The sequence below is a fragment of the Mya arenaria genome, chromosome 17 (assembly GCF_026914265.1).
Source record: "Mya arenaria isolate MELC-2E11 chromosome 17, ASM2691426v1".
NCBI classification, from domain to species: domain Eukaryota; kingdom Metazoa; phylum Mollusca; class Bivalvia; order Myida; family Myidae; genus Mya; species Mya arenaria.
The window spans coordinates 39,111,693-39,132,750 of NC_069138.1; the positions used below are offsets into that span (position 1 = coordinate 39,111,693).

General features: G+C 33.0%; 1 protein-coding gene across 1 annotated transcript; it reads left to right on the forward strand.

The window, feature by feature from the left end:
• The first annotated feature begins 4,943 nt into the window (after positions 1 to 4,943).
• LOC128223469 (cholecystokinin receptor type A-like) lies at positions 4,944 to 14,208 on the forward strand. The gene is made up of 3 exons (XM_052932749.1): positions 4,944 to 5,767; positions 5,828 to 6,130; positions 13,773 to 14,208. Exons 1-3 carry the CDS (start codon positions 4,944 to 4,946, stop codon positions 14,206 to 14,208), a joined length of 1,563 nt encoding a protein of 520 aa, XP_052788709.1.
• The last annotated feature ends 6,850 nt before the right edge of the window (positions 14,209 to 21,058 follow it).

Consider the following 21,058-nt stretch of genomic DNA (forward strand, 5'->3'; position numbering starts at 1 on the left):
ATTAATTACAAATTGATCAGACAATAAGGATAATATTACCGACCAACCTGCATCATACTGTATGGTAGATCAGTCCGGGAGCATGATAAACATGGTGGCTTGCGATTGCTTTTATCCCTAATATATATTTTAAAATTTAATATCAAATCCCTCATAAGGGGCAAAAGGCAATGGCCCAACCGACAGTGAACATTGCCATGCGTCCGTGACAGAAATTCATCATCCAAATTATTAATAGTGTGACTGAGTGGGACCCCGTGTACCAGTGGTCAGCTGGTCTGTGTAAAATTAATACAAATCATGCGATTTCGTTATTTATCTCTGTCAAATGTGCTCTACATTACGTTCATACATTCAACAATAAACAACTGTGAGAATCGCCAGTGTTCCATTGTTGAATGATTGAAATATTGGATAAACGTTTGTTTCCTATATTTCGCTTTGATCTCCCATTTATAGGCGCTTGTTATTGCTGTCACCCAAGTTTAAGATCACAAACCAACATTAAATCTCAGTGCTGTTTTAACTTTGACACACGCGTTGCCTTCTTTAACTATACAATGGAATCATCAAAATCGTGAGTTAATCGTACCCGAGTACTTCGTAAATTTGTATATGAGATACATTTCGTTTTGTATCCGATTGAGAGGTCATGTTTGACGTACTAGTTTCTAAAACAAATTCTGCCTAAACCAGACATTAACCGACATACCGAGCCATTTTATTTGAATATGATTTTATTGGTACCTTTTTTATTTTTGATATATGTTAAAACCTTCATAATGATAAGACATTTACATCTAAAAAACGGAACAGCAATTTTAGTTTATAAAGGATAAAGTCCAACCTAACCCAAAAAAGGGACGCAACGCTAAACCACAAAAGACATTACAACGGCTAATGGTGCATTTCTTTCAAAATGTGATGGTTGTGTACTGTGAATAATAAATCAGTTTATATTCCATTAAATATAATTAAATGTAATGACTGCAAGACTCAAGAGATTTAAATATAAATGCTTCTTCCCGTTATAGCCGGATCTTTTTAATGAATCATTAAATAGCTATTAGCGACACAGTCAATATAATAACTCATTGCATAACGCGTTTTCAAATTACAACCCAATAGCCAAATTTTATATTAATAATTTATTGAGTTTAATGACAATGTCATAAAACATGTGTCTGGCCCAGATACTTAGAAAATATCAAGTAAACGCTTTTATAATCGATTGGTGAAAGCGGAAAGATTGTATCTACTTTCTCATTTAATTTCACTTAGATCCTTTTAGCTTTAACATCTCGTAATGGTAAGTAAAACACGATTATATCAGTACCTTATATTAAAGGATCGTATGACGCATAGGTACATTACGGATGTGGAAAAGGTTTGTCCCAAGCACAAAATACATTTAAAGTAGTGATTGCTGCTTGACAACAATTTAAAGAAGTACGTGCAGGAATACCAACATCATGCAACCACATCATGTTCGTAACAACTGTAAGACATTTGGCAATTAAATTCATGTCACACGCTCAGACGTAACTGTGTACAAATCATTATATTTAAAGATACCGACACACATATATTTTAACTCCATTCTATTTGAGTCATATTATTCTTATTTTGCGATACAGAAATAAAAATGGTATATATATAATTTTATATTTATTTTCTTTTTGAGGAGTTTCTTGATATCTCAATCATAATATAACATATAATATGCTGTGTAGACTAATATTTTGTAATTTGTAACTATATATCATTTTATCACATTTTATATATTGTTTCCGGTTTAACATAACCATCACGTAATTTTCTGTATTTCACTTGTGTAATATAACACGATCACTCAGAATGTTTTCAAACTATATGATTTGAAAAAAATGCTGAATTGGTATTACTCAAGCAAGTCATACGTTTATTTTTTATATGTTTTATAATAAATATATATTTGAATAAAGTAGGCATGTCTTCCTCTAAATCATAAAAAGAACAAGTTATATTCCTCTTCATTCAATACAAAAAAGTTCACTCAAATGTTAGTGCTTATGTTGTGTTTCTTACTGTATATCATCTCAGTATTCTCTCTTCCTATAAATGGAATTCAGACAGTTGGATATATATTTTGTTTGAAATTATCCGGGTACTATATTACAACAATGTATATAGCTTGTGGAAATGCATTGCTTTGTCGGTTTGTGGTATTCTTCTCATCAACAGCGCACGTGAACCAGGAAGTTCTTTTTATTTCTTACTAGGAAAAAGGATGTGATACAGAGAATAGAAGTTTCTTTCAACTCGTCCATGAAATACGTTATGAAGCTCGCCAACACATGTAGCTCGTTTTTAAACAAATTTCCAGAACACGACGAATAAATTTGTGTTATATATGACGACTTTTGAAAGATCCTCTACATTCAAACACCCTCTGAGTCAGTTTCATACAATGGTCATGCTGTTTAACACTATATAAATTATTTCTTCATCTGATATATAAGTGTCTAACTTTTCTGTCGGTCAACAAGCATTAACTTTACGTGCAAAAGTGAACAATAAGCCCTATGACCTTGATATCAATTGGACGGGTAGGTCTTGGTATGATATTTTTTCCAAACAAACCATAAACATCGAGTGACGGTTGACAATTTTTATAACTGTATAACATTTATAATTAGTGCTATGACTATTTGCAGCAGTTTTTGTAGTATTAGGTTCACAATCAAATACTCAGGAGAGGCTTATCGTGTTATGCTGGTCGAGTTGCGGTTAATACCTAATTGTAACCTGAAACACTAAGGCAAATACACTGACATTGAAATACACGATCGTCCTAAAAATAATTATATTTAGTCAAATCGGAGATATTTAACACTGAAATAAAAAGTTCGTCTCACTTATTCAGAAATATCGGTCAAACTTGGTCGAATATATTTTTGTTCCACTTCACCATGGCTTTAAAGTTTATGAGTTTCGTTACATCATTTTTAGAACATTATATGTAATAAAATTTATTATTAAGTAGAATGTATACTAAGACGATATCCCAAAGCAATTACAAAATCAAGCCCATATATTTACGCAATCTGCTCTCTTTTTTGTGACCTCATATCCGGTCATATTACGTCAAGATTGGTTCTATGTTAATGACGTTTCAGTTGCACTGTATATTTCAATAATAGAATTTTAGATATATTAGATATATCCTAACCAAACCATACGTATAGTTTTCGCTTTTTTAATAAACCTCTCCCTTTGTACCAACGCTTTTCATAAGAAAATGTATATAAAAACCAGTGCAACTCGGATACCAATAAGACAGACGATTAAAACTTTAACATGCATCACACGAACGCGCGTAATCCATCAGAACAAAAGTGTTTCCGAGACAAACTATCAATAGCTGTTCATGTATAATTATCCGTAATAAATATTGGAATTGGAATAAGACAATTTACATAATAACACACTGTTCGGAACCAGCACATTACGTAATGAACAATATCAACATCAATTCCGTTTTATATGTCACTTTCTAAATGAAAAAAAATAACACATTTGCTATTTTAGGCAAAGTTATATCAATGCAAACATCATTTATGTAGTCTAAGACAGATAGATTGGAATGAAGAAACGTTCTTGCAGATACCAGAGGTTGGTATGTTTATATAATTAACTACAATTATGTAAAAACCAAACAAGATAATCAGTTTTCCGCCGACGTTCAATGCATTGGTTAGTTTACCTGTTCGTTTATATAATTTTATAGATATGATTTTTGTTATTCTTATTAGTAAAAAAACATTTTTTTTATTAACTTCAACGTAGAGAAGTCAGCAAAAAGAAAAGACATTATTTTAGCTTTAACAATCGACTATAGATGAAATCATTGAGAGCTGCTGTCCTCTTGAATGTCTGTTGTGTTATCAACGACGCTGAGGTAATATTATGGACACATTTCATGATCGATAAATGACAGTATATAATCCAATTGGATATAATCGGAAGTAAATTTCCATACTAAATATTAGTTTTTTTTTGTTATAAAGTTCGTTGGCCGATGCTTGGCGCCATTTCTCAGTTACTAAGTATCCGATTATATTTGATCATCGCGCCTTCACTGCTGACAATTCCGATATCCTTGCTTCTCAACATGCTTTTCTGCCCAGAGTTTAGTTGACAGATGTTGAGAAATATAAAGCGTAGTGTATTTACCAATTGTTTAGTGTGGACATTTATGAAGATTGTACAGGACTGAAGAAGGACGGAATTAGATTTGAAAACAACATTCAAATTAAGCTTTCTGCAGTAATCTAAAGGTCATAAATAAATCATATGCACTAAGAGAAAACAAACGCACAGCAACGTCGTTTCAAAATATACAAGTTACATAATTTATGATTGTACTTGGTTTAAGGATTTGAAATGCTGCAATAACAACGGAGTATAAATTCATTCAAGAGGATGATAAACAATAAGTGCCATTTACGTGTCTAAGGTTTATGATTTTATTCGCACAGATCATGACAAATATATGAAAAATATTTTAAAAGAACAAGATAAAATCGATTAAATTTGTTATATCAATTTACACCGCGCTTTGTAAAATTGTCTAATCGCCTATGCAAAGAAGGTGGAATAAATGTCAGATGTGAATTCATGGAATTTTTGTTCATATTTATGAATTAAATGTATAGGCACTGAATTTTGAGTTTGCGCTATGGGAAAAATAGAAAAAAAAACAATTGTGAAAAATTTATATCCTGAATTATGTATATACTTGTGGGAAATATTATGTTTGAGTGAAGTGCAAAATGTGTCATTAGACCTTGGCAATGCATTTGAAAAAGAAAAAAACAGTATCTAATGAACAAATTGTTCAGAAACACATTAAGAAAATCAAAGAAAGAGCATTAACAGTTTGACAAGGACTGAAAGAGAACATGAACAATACCACAGATTATCAGACAGAGAGCTTAGACGAATTGAACGATCGATATGCAAGAGCATTACTTCCGCTTACAATAACGTTCGGCTTCTTTGCCGTTTTTGGATTTTTCGGAAATCTCATAATTCTACTCGTGTTCTCTTTGAGTCGGGATTACAAGCGGAATAATTTCAAAGTGTTCGTTCTGACACTAGCTGTGATAGATCTGGTGATATGTATAACTTTGATACCCGCTGAGATGGTGAAACAGAGGAAATACTTTGAGTTTGGGGACGTGGTAACCTGCAAAGTGAAGTGTTTTTTCAACGTGTTTGGGGCATCTTCCTCATGTCTCGCCCTCCTGGTAATATCAATAGATAGGTTTAGAAAGGTGGTGCAGCCATTTAAGAAACAAATGACACCAGCCATTGCAGTAAGAATTTTGATAGTGGTTGCTTGTGTATTCCCTATACTTTTATCTATACCCGGAACTATTATGTGTGGAATAAAAACAACAAATATAACGAATATATATGGAGGGAACACGACTATTCATCTATGTGAAACTGAAAAAAAGTACGAGAAATCCATTTGGAGGATAATCTATAAATTCACATTCATCATTTTACTGGTCGGAATTTCAGTGACGTATATAGTGTTGTATACATTTGTGATGAGAGAAGCTGCTAAACAAATGAAAGCGATCTCAGAGCAGCGCACCAATTCTTCGCCTGAAACGGTGTTTAGCACTGGAATTTATTTTCAAAATACAATTTGTAATGAAACACCGGAGACCAACCGTAAACAAATAGGGATAGGTGAGAATACTGGAAGTAACATGTCAATTTCCATTCCAATGAATAACGGTTCACCATCAAATTGTACGCACCAGAATGGGAGTTCGAACCATACGGGGAGCATCGAACATATCTGTAACAGAAATGGTCGAACAAAGAGAACCAGGCATTTCACAACAAAGACCATTATTTGTTTTTTATTGACTATTGTGTTTATTGTTACGTATGTTACGCATAATTTACTGACTCTTAAAGTTGGAAAAATTGTCAATATGTCACCAAGTGAGTTTACGCTGTTTTCGTTTTTCTTTCGCATATACTTCTTAAATCATGTTATTAATCCAATTGTGTATGCTATATTTGTCAAAAGGTTTAGGAGCTCTTGTAGAAATGTGTTTCCTATGCTGTTATCGATACTTAGGCAATGTTGTGTGAGATAATTTTGGGAATAAATATGGTGTGAAAACGATTCAGCTTGATTTTTGCTACAGGAGAAGTCTAAACGGATTAAATACCCAATATTTATTTGCTATAACTGATATTCTGTCAAATTTGTGCTACAAAAGGGGTTAAATGCATCCGATTAAGCCTTAAACGTGTTTTAAGTAATACTTATTGATATACTACTTTAGATATATATCCTTATGCTTATTATAAAGGATACATATCATACAAAACAAAAGAGTGTTCAAGTCTCGACTATGTAATAAAAGTACGCTGGATAAAAAAATGACAACATTTTAGGCACATTCTATTGATGAATGAAATACATTCTTGATATATTTATTACAAATCGATCAGGCAATGAGAATAATATTACCGGCCGACCTGTATCATACTGTAGGGTAGGTCAGTCCGGAATGGTTTAACAAGGTGGCTTGCGATTGCTTCCATTTCTAATATACATGTGTAGAGCAGTTTTTACTGACAAAATAATGCAATGAAAACGACGGGAACAGAGAAAACTACACGGAAAAGTCCAGAAGTCGAAAATTTAAATTTAAACCCAAATAAGGAGCATAAGGCAATGGTCCTATCAACAATGAACATGCCCAGTAGTCGACATGCTTCCGTGACTGAAATTCATCATACAATTATTTACTCGTGTGACTGAGTGGGACCCCGTGTACCACTGGTCAGCTGGTCTGTGTCAAATTAATCCAAATTAAGCGATTCCGTTATTTATATCTGTCAAATGCGCTCTACATTACGTACATTCATTCAACAATAAGCGACTGTGAGTAACGCCGGTGTTTCATTGAGAAATTATTTAAATATGCGATAAACCTTTGTGTCCTACATTTCGCAATCGATACCCAATCTGAGCGCTTGTTATTGGCGTTAAGTTGTTAAAGATCAAACACCAACACTTGATCTCAGCGCTGCTTTAACTTTGACAATCACGTATTATTAAAATACGTGGCGGCCTTTAAACGTTACAATGGAATCATCAAAATCGTGATTAAATCGTACCCGAGTACTTCGTATACTGGAATATAAGATATATTGCGTTATGGGTTACCAAACAACAAACAAAAGACGCAACGCTACAAGACATGAAAATCTTACAACATATTGTCATTGGAAAAGACTCAAACCACATGCTGAAACAAAGACTGTGCGTAATAAATCACTTTATATCAAATTTAATGTAGTTTAATTGTAATGAATGCAAGACTCAAAAGATTCGTCAACAGAAAAGGTGGTTCTTTTAATAACAGTCGGATCGTTTAAATGAATCATTAAATATTATCAATATTATAACAGATTGCATAAGGTTTTACTTAATAACAATCCAATAATCAAGTTTTATACTCCATAATTAATTGAGTTTTATGACAATATCATAATCCATGTGTCTGGTTTAGATACTTATTTGTTTGTATTTCACATGTGTAATACAACAATATCACACCGCATGTTTGTAAATTATTTAGCTTGAAACAATACTTGCTTAATTGGTATTACTCCAACAAGTCATACGTTTCTTATATGTTTTATTAAAGAAATATTTGAAAAAAGTAGTCTATTTTATATCTTAATAATGAAAGGAATATTCATTTTAATTCTATAAAAATAACGTTTAAGACGAATTGAAACAGGAAATGTTAGATGAACAGATTTCCATATTATGATGTCATCTTACCGGTTGTGACATTAACATTTCAAAGGAATCAAAACTTATTCAAAGGTTAAAACTTTGTGTTTCTAACTGTATATCATCTCATTATTTACACTTCAACTAGTGGAAATTCAAACAATCGGATATATATTTTGTTTTAAATGATTTTGGGTGGGGTGGTAGGTGGTGGTACTTTATTTCTACAATGCAAGTAGCGTGTCGGTTTGTGGTATTCGCCTCATCATCTGCGCACGTGAAACCGGTAGGTGTTTGTGCTTTCTTACTATAAAAAAGGATGTGATTAAAAATATAAATCATTTTTCACCTCGCCCAGGAAATACGTTACAAAGCTCGCTAATGCATGAAGCTTGCTTTTTAACAAGTTATACATCACGACGCAGGAAAGATCATCAAAATTCAAAGTTATACTGGATAAGTTTAAATGATTTTTTGCATTATATCCATGTATGTTTATCTAATGTTAAAGTATCCAACAATTCCGTGGATCCACAAGCATTCACTAAACGTGTAAAAGTGAACACAAAGCCTACTGACATTGATATCAATTAGACGGGTTGGTCCTGATATAGTATCTTCCTAGATATCGTGTGGCGGTTGACAATTTTTATAACGTAGTGCTGTGTACCGATGATTAATTGCAGAAGTTCTGTAGTATTAGGCTCAGAATCAAATACTCATGAGAGGATGTAGTTATGCTGGTCGAGTTGCGGTTATTTCCTAATTGAAACTTGCACGACTAAGGCTGATACATTGACATTGAAATACTCGTCACTCTATAAAGACTCATTTCAAGACCAATCAGAAATATATTGGATCGAAATAAAAAAATCTGATTTCGTCTTACTTATCAGATATATCAGTCAAAGGGTCGAATATGTTTTCGTTCCAATACACTATGGCTTTTAAGGTAATGACTTTCGTTACCTCATTTTTAGTATACATATCATATCAATTAGATCAACTGAACCCATATCAATTAGCGTCATAAGTCTGAGTATTTGACTGGTATTAATCTACAAACAAATATGTGGTTTACAGGATTGATAATTTGTAGCAGATACAGTAAAAACAAGCAACGCTGCTTCTGGTCAAATTGTAATATTTAGTAAAGGATTGTGTTAAGCCACTGGTGGCATATTTGAATAAAGATATGAATGTCACGACGTACATTTAAGACTCGCGTCTGTAAACAGCACTGCAATAGCTAACATGAAAAAGTTAAGCAGAGATATATTTAAGTTTATATAATACAATGAAAACTACAGTGACAATCCTAGTCATATCAGTTGCGATATGTGAAAATAATTAGTGTCATACTTTTAAATAAAAGTATATATTAATATATCTGTAATTATTCCTAATTAATGTTAATAAAATGATTATGTACAATTTGTTGCAGAACTGTGGTCAGTCGATATGCTTCTTATAAATGTTTTAGAACATTGAGCGTGACAACACTGAATTAAGAAGTTCTCAAAATCGATTATATTGATCTCAATTGTAAAACAAGGTCATCCGAAGATGAATAAATTATTTTTACGCACTGCCTAGCCCGCTACTTCCAGAGTATTGTTATTTTTGACTGTTCTCACTAAACGAACTTAAGCAATCGTGATTAAACCACATTTAAAACACATTAACATTTATAATATCATTTGTGATCATTATTGATATGGTGATGTAACCTACATTTTGATAGTAGTAGATAGTTTTTCAGGAGCTTTACCTGGCTGAAGGTATGAAGGAAAAGAACATTACCTTCTTTGATGATTTGGATCTCCTCGCTTTATTAGGAAGAGGCGAAGGTCGTCTTTTCCACACCATAGACTCCGTCATAAAAATTTACTCACTATGCATATGTGGTAATGATACGACTTAAGAATCGACCACCTTTCTTTCTCCAGCGCTGTAGAAAACAGACGTCGAAATTGTGCAATATATAACCGGTACTCGAACTTTTTGTTTGCACCTCGTTATTGTTTTAAAAAACAAATTGCGTTCAATATATATGATTTATTAACATTCAAGGCCTCTTATAACATTTACGATGTCTACACCATTATAAGTTTGTTCGAATAGTTTCCATACTTGCCGTAGAGATAGTTTTCAACGTGTTCAAGAGAATGTCAATATTAGGTCTTTCCTTTTTACCATTTGACAACGTTGATTTTGCAATGTCCTTGCAGTAAATCCTCAATGCGCGTTATTTACTTAACACGCGCTATTTGAACACTGAGAGTATAACCTAATTTATATCGGCAGTACGTCACATTTTATATCTCGACTATCAGGCTGATCAGCAATTTATCACGATCACAAGGCGGTGATGCTGATAGCGGCGAGGACACGTAAGACTGGGCTATATAAAAAACACTCAATGATTTCTATCTACGTCATTTGTTGAGATTGAAGGCTGTGAAATGTCCTCAAACATTGTCGTCACTTTGATCTCTTTATTATGTTTATATTGTTGTTTTTATTATTATTATTATTATTATTATTATTATTATTATTATTATTATTATTGTTTTCATATTTATTATTATTATTTTTTTTATTTTTTTATTTTTTAGCATTATATAGTATTATTCAAACAAACAAAACCATCCATCTTGTTCACAACAATATTCAGACAGATAAATGATGCAAAAAGTGTCTCCAAAATGACTTGATATTTATATTCATCTCGTAGACTGCTAGTCCCATGCATGTCTGTGAATTGTTTCTTATTTCCGATCTCTCTATTGTTACAGATAATTAGAAGTGGACAACAATTTATTTGTCTGCAAATGTCAATTGCCAAGATGCATCGAGCACGATCGGGACGTTTAAAGATATAATTATTAAGATCAGCCAAATTCGTTTACACTATTTTTATAAGTTATATATTTGGTGATTAAATTCTTCATAAAACATACGTATAGTTATAATATAAGACAATTGCAACAAATCATGCGGATATGACTATTTAAATTTTATTTAGATATTATCCTCAAAATAAGTTACGGACAGTATAAAGGAACCACATGCAATGTATATCTACGGTTTATTCGGTACATTTACCGTGTACACGCATTATCTATCTCATAGCATTTGCAAATTAAGAATAACATAGAATGAAATTGAGATCCCCGACCAGCCGGTACTGTACGCGAACGATTGAACAGCCTGTGCGTGTGAATGTATGCACAGTATTAAATGATGTTGAGCGAATCCTAACACGTGCAAGAATGCGGTGCAGCCAAATATGTAAACAATACATTTTACTACATTTGATCCTCCTGGACTTTATGAATAACGTTTAAGCAATAGTTCCCCTTTTTAGCCAAAAAAACTGAACAATAGCCAATGAAAATGGATGGGTGTAAAGGCATTACAACTTCATCTCAGTAATTCAGCCAAACTATATATATTTTTCCCTGCATCCTTGCGGTCTTGAAAGAACATCATCCATCAAACCATCTCTACCTACCAAAGAAGTACAGCCGGTGTATCGTATCTCGAAATACTATTATTAATATAATTGTTTTGCATTAAGAATGTGTCCAAATATGCAGTTTGCAAACTTTGACCCTGTTGCTTTGCATAATTCTCCAAATTCTGCAGTTATTCCCTTTAAACCCCAATGTTTAGGTATATTATCTCATGTATGAGCTTATTTGAGGCCTCTGTATGTCTTTTTACAGTGGAATGGAATGCGTCGTTCTGTTGTATGTTTTTTTTAAGAATGATGCATGCTAACGATAACTTCCTTGCCATGCATGGTTAAAACTAAAAAAGTAGTCTTTTTAACGAATAGTTAAATTAATTGCATTTGGATGGGTACTTGAACTTCTCGCTCTCATATGCCGTTACTTAATTATCGTCATCTGAATTTACTTTATTTTTTAATGTATAATTAAACTCCTTGTACTCGCATGTAATTGAAATGTATTTGATGGTAACAGTCTCGGATATGCATATATCAAAATATGGTCTTTATGTTGAGGACTTAAACGTTTCAGACATCTAATATAGCTCTGAAAATAATTAATTACTTAATTAATGACTTAATTAAATCATAGGCTACATGCATAAACAATATGTTTCTGAAAGAGATTGTGCTAAAATCTTTTGAACGTGAATGACAGTGTTACTTCGAGGACTGAAATGGTACCTCGAACGGCCATGACCTTACAAGACTACGCACACACATATATATATATGTATGAGATATGTATTGTATTATGGACTTCTGATTGCTAAAACAATTTGCTTAAATTGACTATGATATATCAAATACTTATTTTATCCTGTCACTAGCATATAAATCGATCCAATAACAAGAAGCCGTGTAAATTTAGTTTATTAGGTTAGTAGACCACGTGATGTTTATCTACAGTCAGTTGGTCACGTGACCGCGAAATACGGACTACTTTTTATTTCATGTACATGTTGTATACATGAACTAAATTAAATAATAAACATGACCTACTTTATATAATTATTCATGAGTTTGTTATAGTTTTGTTTCCCTTAATCAATACATCATTAGGTAATAAACCCGTTTTAAGAAATGTCCATTTTGTTTCAATATTTGTCACTCAGAATACATGAATTTTTTGTAAACAAACTGTTGCATCATCACGATCAGCTGTCGGCTGTTTCAAAGAAATGGACGAACTCAGCCTAGGTACATTCGATGTCATATGATATGACTTGTTGAAAATTAGCCCACCACCAGCTCCAATTCAAGAAAACAATTTATTAAGGAAATCTCAAACAAAGAGTTTAGCGAAATAAATGGCTTTTACATTTCTAAATTTGATACCTCCTGTGAAAGTTCTAATGTTAACACTGTTTCCATGCAATCTGCTGAACCTAGCAGTAACACAGGTCAGCCCTGCCCTGAATTTGTCGAATTGACCAGCGATGATATAAGAAAGCTGATTGAAGATGAAGAAAACAAAAACACAATGAAAAAAACACTTTCAGATGTCCAAATAATTGAACGCTTTCTACTCGGTAAAGTTGGGAAAAAGGCAATATATCAGATTGAGCCGGATCTGTTAGTAGAGTATATAGCAAACTACATCTTATTAGTTCGTAAAGCTGACGGTGCCGAGTATGAGCCTACATCTATCCGCAACATTGTCTCCAGTCTTGACAGAAAGCTGAAGAGGCACAAATATCCATTTCGCCTTATCGCAGAGCAAACAAATGCATTCCAACTCACAAGAGATGCACTAAGGGCCATAACAAAAAACATTTAAAGGGTTGGGAAATGGGAACCAAGCCCTTAAAAGCAAGTCCATTCACTGACGAAGAATAAATATGCTTTATGAAAAACAGGTCCTCGGCTCAAGCAGTGCCGCATCACTCCTCAACACAGTATGGATCAACAACTGTATCCAGTTTGGGCTACGTGGAACGAAAAAAACTATGATTTGAGGTGGGAAATAAATTTAAATGAGATTTTAAATTAAGAGTTAATGTTTTGCCTAATTACTTAAAAGTAGAATCGTGAAACGCACAATATGACAAATAAAAGATTATAAAAAATTGAGTTTGAGTTAAAAATGATAATAATTTGGTAAGGTAACTAAGGCCCTTGCTGAGAGTCGAACTCAGAACTCCTCGGTGCCTCAAGAGCTGATTTAACATGAGGTGTTTTGTCAATAAAACTACAAGGGTCATTTCTTACACAATTAAGCATTGATTTTTTTTGATTTTTTTTTAATATTTCATTACATTTGTCTTGTGTTACCGTGTAAACTATCAAAATATTGCATAAACATGAATTTAGTTGTGTTTATATAAAACATTTGAGCATGCTTTTATTTATAGATCTAAACAACTCAGTGAAAATGTAGCAAACTTCAATTTTATGATACTGACATATGTTTAATAAACCATTCTTTGGCAGATTGGGTGATGTAGAGCTTAAAACATCATCAAGTGGGCTGAAATACCTGGCGCTGAATGAGCGCCAGACAAAAACGCGAACAGGGTCAAACATAACAGATGTACGGGATGTTACGCCAAAAATATTTTCAATACCAGAGGACATAGAACGCTGTCCGGTTCATGCGTACAAGCTGTATGCAGTGCAACGACCAATTGATTTCTGCACATCAGATGACCCTTTTTACATAGCGCCGAGAACCTCCTCACAATCACATGGTCATGACCATGAAAACTGGTTCATGAAGATGAAATTGGGGGGAAAAGAAGCTGGGAGGACTTCTGAAAAAATGGCTAGTGATGGTGGTCTTGACAGCAACAAAAGGATAACAAACAAACACTTGCAAATGCTGGAAAATGTGCAGCCGACCTCTTCAACGACCGTTAATTCCATTTGAATCGTTAATGACAACATTTCGCTATCCACACAAATGAATTCCATGTTTGCCGGAGCAGTTTTAAACAACCAGCACTTTAATATCAACATGAATTAATTCCATTTACCACGAGGCGATTGTTTACACACTCTTGACAGCCGTGACCTGTGACTTGCGGAATACTTGGTACGAATTCGGCCCACCCGATAAATTCCTCCGCCTTGCCAGATAAACTTTCTCCATGCACAGCACTAACCTAGTATTCTCTATTTATTGCTTGTTTAAACATGGGCATATTACCTTAGCTTTTAACTCTATTCGATACAACTAACTCAGATATGCAGGGTGTAAAAGATTAAATAAAAACGCAACGGGAACGTATCTCTTTAAATATCTTAAGTTCACTGCTTTAGTGCATGAGAAATATATGGCGACACAAGTATGTGATATATACGTTATTGCTTATTGGGAGGTCTATATGAAGCCGGAAAATGCAAGCTTTTTTATCAATGCTCATATATACTTCCAAATAAATGAGAACCTATATAATGGTTAAACTTCTTTTGCTACCGACAAAGTCCCGCCTTACTGAACTATAGTGGCTTGTTCTCTTTTACTTATATTACAGGAAATGTTTCCACGTGTAGATATTTTATATAAGTACTTTGAGAATAACACTTCATTCAAGGTCTTTTAAAATGTCATATTTTATTTACCATCTTCTTAAATTACACACGTACTTCATACAACACTGTCACTTCAATGAGCGTGTCTGGTGGTGTAATACTCATAACTCACATAAACAAATTAGATAAACTATAAAGTATGTCTCATGTTCAATATGAACGACCAGTATGGCGATCAAACTATCCGTATGGTATTAAAATTGTTGATAAAAATGAAAATGTATAACTTCAAATTACTGCTAAAATACTGTGGTGTCATTAGTTGAAAACAATTTAATTGAAGTATGATCTTTATAGGCGAGTATTAATATATCCTATATATACTATTTTTCATATATGATTGATATCCTTTGAAAGTCGCGTAAATAACACCAGAGAAAATATATCTAACATAACCTATTTGATCGCCTTTCCCATGGCGCCTTGATTCTCAAGTGCAACCATTTAAAATGGCATGTTAACTTAAAATAAACAGGTTAATATACTCTTTCTTCAGCCAGTAACATCATCCATATTTTACGAGGCGAAACACTCATGACAACACGGAGAACACGGAAAGCCGTTAAACAGTATTAGGTAGAGAGAGATTGTGTTACGCCTGATTTAATAAAATGTTGATGAAAAATATGAAGTATATAAACATTATATTTAAATAAATGCGACCTGCAATTATATGTGATGATTTACTTCGATTTGACTTATGATATAAGTTAAAGTCGGCTGCAGATTTCTTTAACAAATTTCACAATAATTAATGGCACCTAGCCATATTGTCATATAAAATGAAACATAATGAAGGTTGGTCACCCGTGCAAAATTTCCTGGTAGCTTTACAACAGAAAATATTTATAACATTGATCGATGATTCAAATTTTAAAGGGACTCTCACAAAGAGTCAGATATCGCCAAATTGTACCGTTTGTGTTAAATGATGACAAAACTTCTTTTAACATTTGGTAGGTGTCATTTAAAATTTAGCAAAATATCAACTGACTGTCGTTTAAATATATATAAGAGTTCAATTTTGACACTCTCCTGAAAATAGAGGAGCGGATGTACCTCGGCCACAGGCCGAGAGGGCCCTCTCTTTTTCCTGAAGATCGTCAAAATTGGACTCTCAATCATTGGGGTGTATTGGTGTATTTGCCAGAATCGATCTACCTATAATTAAAGATCAGAAATTACGAAAATCTTCAATTAATATTGGCACATACAAAATGCAACCACCATGTATATGCATCCTTTTACCACTGATACTATTTTAAGAAAAAAGTCTTTAAAATTGGTGGAAAAATAGACTGACTGAAATATATTGTATGGATTCTTTGAGGATATTCATCAGAATTGAACTTTGTAAAATTAATGAAATGAAAATTTGAACACCCTCGATGGTCATGACTGAAAGCGTCAATAGATCTAAAAATAAAATACGTTGATACGAAATTAAGTACTTCACATAAGTACCAAACCCTTAAATTGACAATAGTATTTTCAATGCATTATTTTTAAGTAGACATGCAACAAGGTTAGAACTGGCCATCAGAAACCACATGAAAACAATGATAGCATCATTCGATTTGCGAAGAAGGGACATATTTATCTAGCATATCAGATGATTCGAAGTGACTATCTAAACAAGAAAAGAACATTCCATGAAAATCATCAGACATTTCCCATATCATGTTTTCTTAAATAGATATGCAGACATGGTTTGCTCAAGTGCATTTGTACCGTATCGCAGTATTTGCATTGTCTCCTGGGCTTGTAGTTTCCATGGTTTTATTATACCAATCCTTCTATTTATCTCACAATGTAGTGCGCTATTTTTTACATCGACGGCTTTTATCAATTAAGCGGTTTGCGACAAGCGTGCATGTTTAATGTAAAAAGGCTCATACCAATCCCAGCTATAAAATACCAGTATGAACTCTCCTTTTGTATTGTTAGATAATTCATTCAAAACATTAACCGTCAATGAAGCTCAAAGCGGACACAAATCAGTATTAGTGCCATAAGTGAACGATTTGCTCTTCATTCTGTATTCACTATCGGTATCATGCACACTGGCAAATTTAAACGGGGATGCACCCAATGGGCGCCTTATCTAACATTGATTGTTAAAGTTATTTTTTTTATATCAATATCCGAGGAACATAAGAAACTAATGCACTATTTCATACAAACACTATTATGGTATACTTAGTTATTCAAACATTATACTTGATACCATTTATATTGTATTTCTGCAATGTTTGAGCGCATTATTTATACTATTACTACTACTAATAATAATAATAACCATTAATCAGTTTACTGGTACCGGTACCACACGATTTGACATTTCAGAAAAAACACAGATAAGAATCTGTCCGTCATGTATAATAAAACGGTTGAAAACCTTCAGACAGCTTTATATTGAATATATTTTTGCCATGTAATTATTATACTCTTTTGAAATATAAAACATTACTTGCAGTTATGTTTATGTTGACAACTGTCCTAATTTTCAAATTCAAAATTAACTGATTCAAGGTATTTTTTTGTTGTTTACCGCAACTGCTACAGTTACTTTCTGCGTCTCCAAAAAATAAATGCTTCAAGGTTTGTTTCCAGAAAATTGTTCATGAGACCAGAGCCGAAGCTTAGATGACAAGCAAACGGAACATGTCAACTGTAAAGTTGTATTATGTAAATATTAAATAAAAGCATGCCTGTTTGCTACAGTGACAATGTTGTGGCCTATACTTAGTGTCTTTAGTAATTCCCAATGTATACGTCAAACATATTAAAAAGTAGAATATGATAGTCTTAAATGACTATGAAACTAATTGAACCACAAAACCCTAAAGGCAAACACAGTTGTTTGGAATTTTACTTGAAATATCCTCAGTCGACATCATTGGTTCTATTAATCTATCGCTCAAATTATTATTTTTCGAATAAAAATAGTCAATTTTTACCGCTATCTTAAATATTTTATATAAAACATGCCCGTTACATAGTGAAAATTAATTAATGATCTTCATTGAATATGGCTTTTGTCTTTTCACTTAACTTTAAATACTACCAGTTAATAGTTTCAACCCCGACCCATATTGCATACCAGCATAGTCGTTCCTTTTAAAACAATGTTATATTTAAACGCATGACGTAATTAGCTGTGAATAGCAGTACCAGTTTTCGAAATCGTGCTTCAATTGTGCTATAGTACTTTCAAAACGTGGTGAACAGGTTTAATGACACAATAAATTCTTAAAATGTAAGAATTGGAAAGATAGTTCAGCCTTTATTGTACTTGAGGTTTCCTTTCTAACTGATAGATTATCTATTTTATGGATTATGTGTTTGACTTTTACCTTCCTCGGATACCCTCTGTACAGTTTATTCACGAAACCCATCCTCTTTCTTCATATATAGATCTTACAGGTAAATGCGCAAGTCCTTTAACTAAAGTTTAAACATTTTGTAATTGATAATGGCACTTCGGGTAGAATGGTACTCGAAAGTTAAGCCCACGATTAGAATTACAATCATTATTTACATTTACTTATACATAAATACTTGGACTGATATGTATGCATACAAACATTTTTTGCCCGTACAATATTCCTTGGAGTATGCAGTTTATGAATGTATGGACATTTTAAAGAACAATGCATTCACTATTGAGTTTGAATGCTCTCTAAGACGGCCAATTTCTGTTTCTTTTTCTCTCTTTGTATAACAATTTCATCGATGCAATGAAAATAATGCCTAAACTATGAATCTGTTTTAACTATATGTAGACGGCTACATTTTTATATCGCATGCTATATGTTGTTTTTTCTAGGTAATGCGGTGTAATACAACCTTAACATTAATACTGAAGAGCCGATAACCGACTAATCTCCGCAATGTTTGTACCATTAAAACCTCAGTATATCACCATGACGTTTAAGCGAACTGATACAGATACATATTCATCTGTAACACTGACCATTCTTTCAAGACCATTTTTATGGAGAAAGAAATGAGCAGCAAATGTGTTTTATTTATTCTTTTTATGGCTTATTTATCAAATATCATGTTTGATGAGACCTTATCCACAGATTCAAATTACCGAATGTCAGATGGTTCAAGTCGATTGGTTCTTAATCAGGAAAGTTTAATCAGGAATGTTGGCGGTCCATTTGTTTATCTTTGCGCAGATGTACCTACAACAATGATAATTTGTTTTTGAATATTGCTCAGGTGAATAGGTCAGGTATTCCATTCACAATTAGCTTCCTTAAAAATATTTCGTTCTTGCTATGTATAGTTGGACTTTTCTTTCACTATACCCGCCATTGAGAAAAACTGTTATCCCAATGGATAACATATTATTTCAAATATTAATCATCAGACTTAAGTACTCACTTATAAAGTAACTAAATCTAAACTAGATTAATTAGCATGTCTATGTTCGCTGTAACATTTTGTCCATCAATAAAAAATTAAAACTAACGTTATATTAATAAAATATATACGAAGAGCAGCAATAACAGTATTAACTGGAGATTTAAACCATTAACAATTTACATGAAAAGCCGATTACAAGAGTAACTAAAGTTTCATCGGTGACAACCGCAGTTATTGAGTTGATAAAACCATTTGAGAGGTTACCGAAGGATACAATGCATGTAGAAGCTGCCAAAGGCAGTTTGCAAAACGAATGAAAGCCAATATTACTGTGTTTTTATACTTTGCACATGAATGCAAATAATGTTGGGGTATTGGTCTTAACGATAATCATCTGGAAAAAAAAAGATTAGCTAATATATGTCGCTTTTATTTTTAACAATGTTTTCTTTATTTGTTCCCAGATTTAGTACAATGATGCTTTTTATTATGAAACTCTACACAGTTTTAATCTTTTATTTTATAAGGCAGACTGTGTGTGAGGCTCATAGTTTCAAACAATCACTGCATCGTATCTGCAAGTTTTTGCATTAGGTGCTCATTGTATTCCTCCGTCTGCAGATAGAGTTGGGATCTCTAATCATTGAAGTAATTGAGGTTTACATATTATTTTATGATTGTTTGTTTTATTATTAAGTTTCCTCAAGTTAATGCATACTTTGATAGGATTTACCTTTTACGTTTTTACTTTTTTCAGGATTGTTAGGATAAGAGTGAGGTTTGTGCACGTAAACTGGTTTAACCCCCCAGTACATTTACATTTTACTGACCGTTCCAAGGCGGTACCTAACAATCCTTGATAAACATACCTAGTTTTTTATATAGTATAAATGCACTGTGCTGTTTGTGGAGTTTTGTGCTGTTGTTCCATGTTTCTTTTTTGTTTTTGTTTTTGTGTTCTATGCCTTTGGCGTTAACCCAGTGCCATTAAACGTTTTTTTTTTAAAAACTTTTGGCTACTGAGCTTGTTTCTGTAGTTTTTCACATAAGTATTAAAAATATGCTGGAAAAAAGCATTCCAAACTTAAACAATATTCTCTAGGTAGACATGACCCCGAACCTCCAAGGAAAATACAACATACCATTAAAGCAATCAGATAGGAGAAATGTTTTGATGCTCGAAACAATATACTCATTTAAAGTATTATCAAATACGCTTCTTAATATGTGTTTGCGGTGAAATGTCATATTATTTTCGCAGACATTTCACTGCTCTTACATATTTTGGTTTCTATGTTGCTTAATAATAACAAATACATAAGGATGTCTATCGCAATCCACCATGTTAAGCCCATCCGGGCTTACTAACCCTACAGCAGGGTAATATTTTATGAAGCAGGTTGGTCGGTGATATGTTTTTCATTGCCTATCGGCTACAGTTTATAGTCCAAAACACACACGCTACCTAGTCCGAAGTTCAATAACTAAGAAAAGTTTACTAAGGAATAATGAATTATATTTTACGATGAGTACAAGCATAATGAATATCTATATAAATAATGCTAAAATTGAAACGATATTTGATATATGGCGTCTTACCCCACAAGAGTCAAAGATAAAGGCTATATTGGTAGCGTTTAAACTTTTTATGGACAGTTGGTCCATTATAAAAAATAATTCTATTTCTGAGCATATAATCGTTTTGGGCATTTCTATTCTAAACGAACACAGGAAATTACAATCTTCGTCAGCGCTTTTATTTTAATACAATATTTTGTTTGGAGTAGGCTATGTTATCTTACACAGCT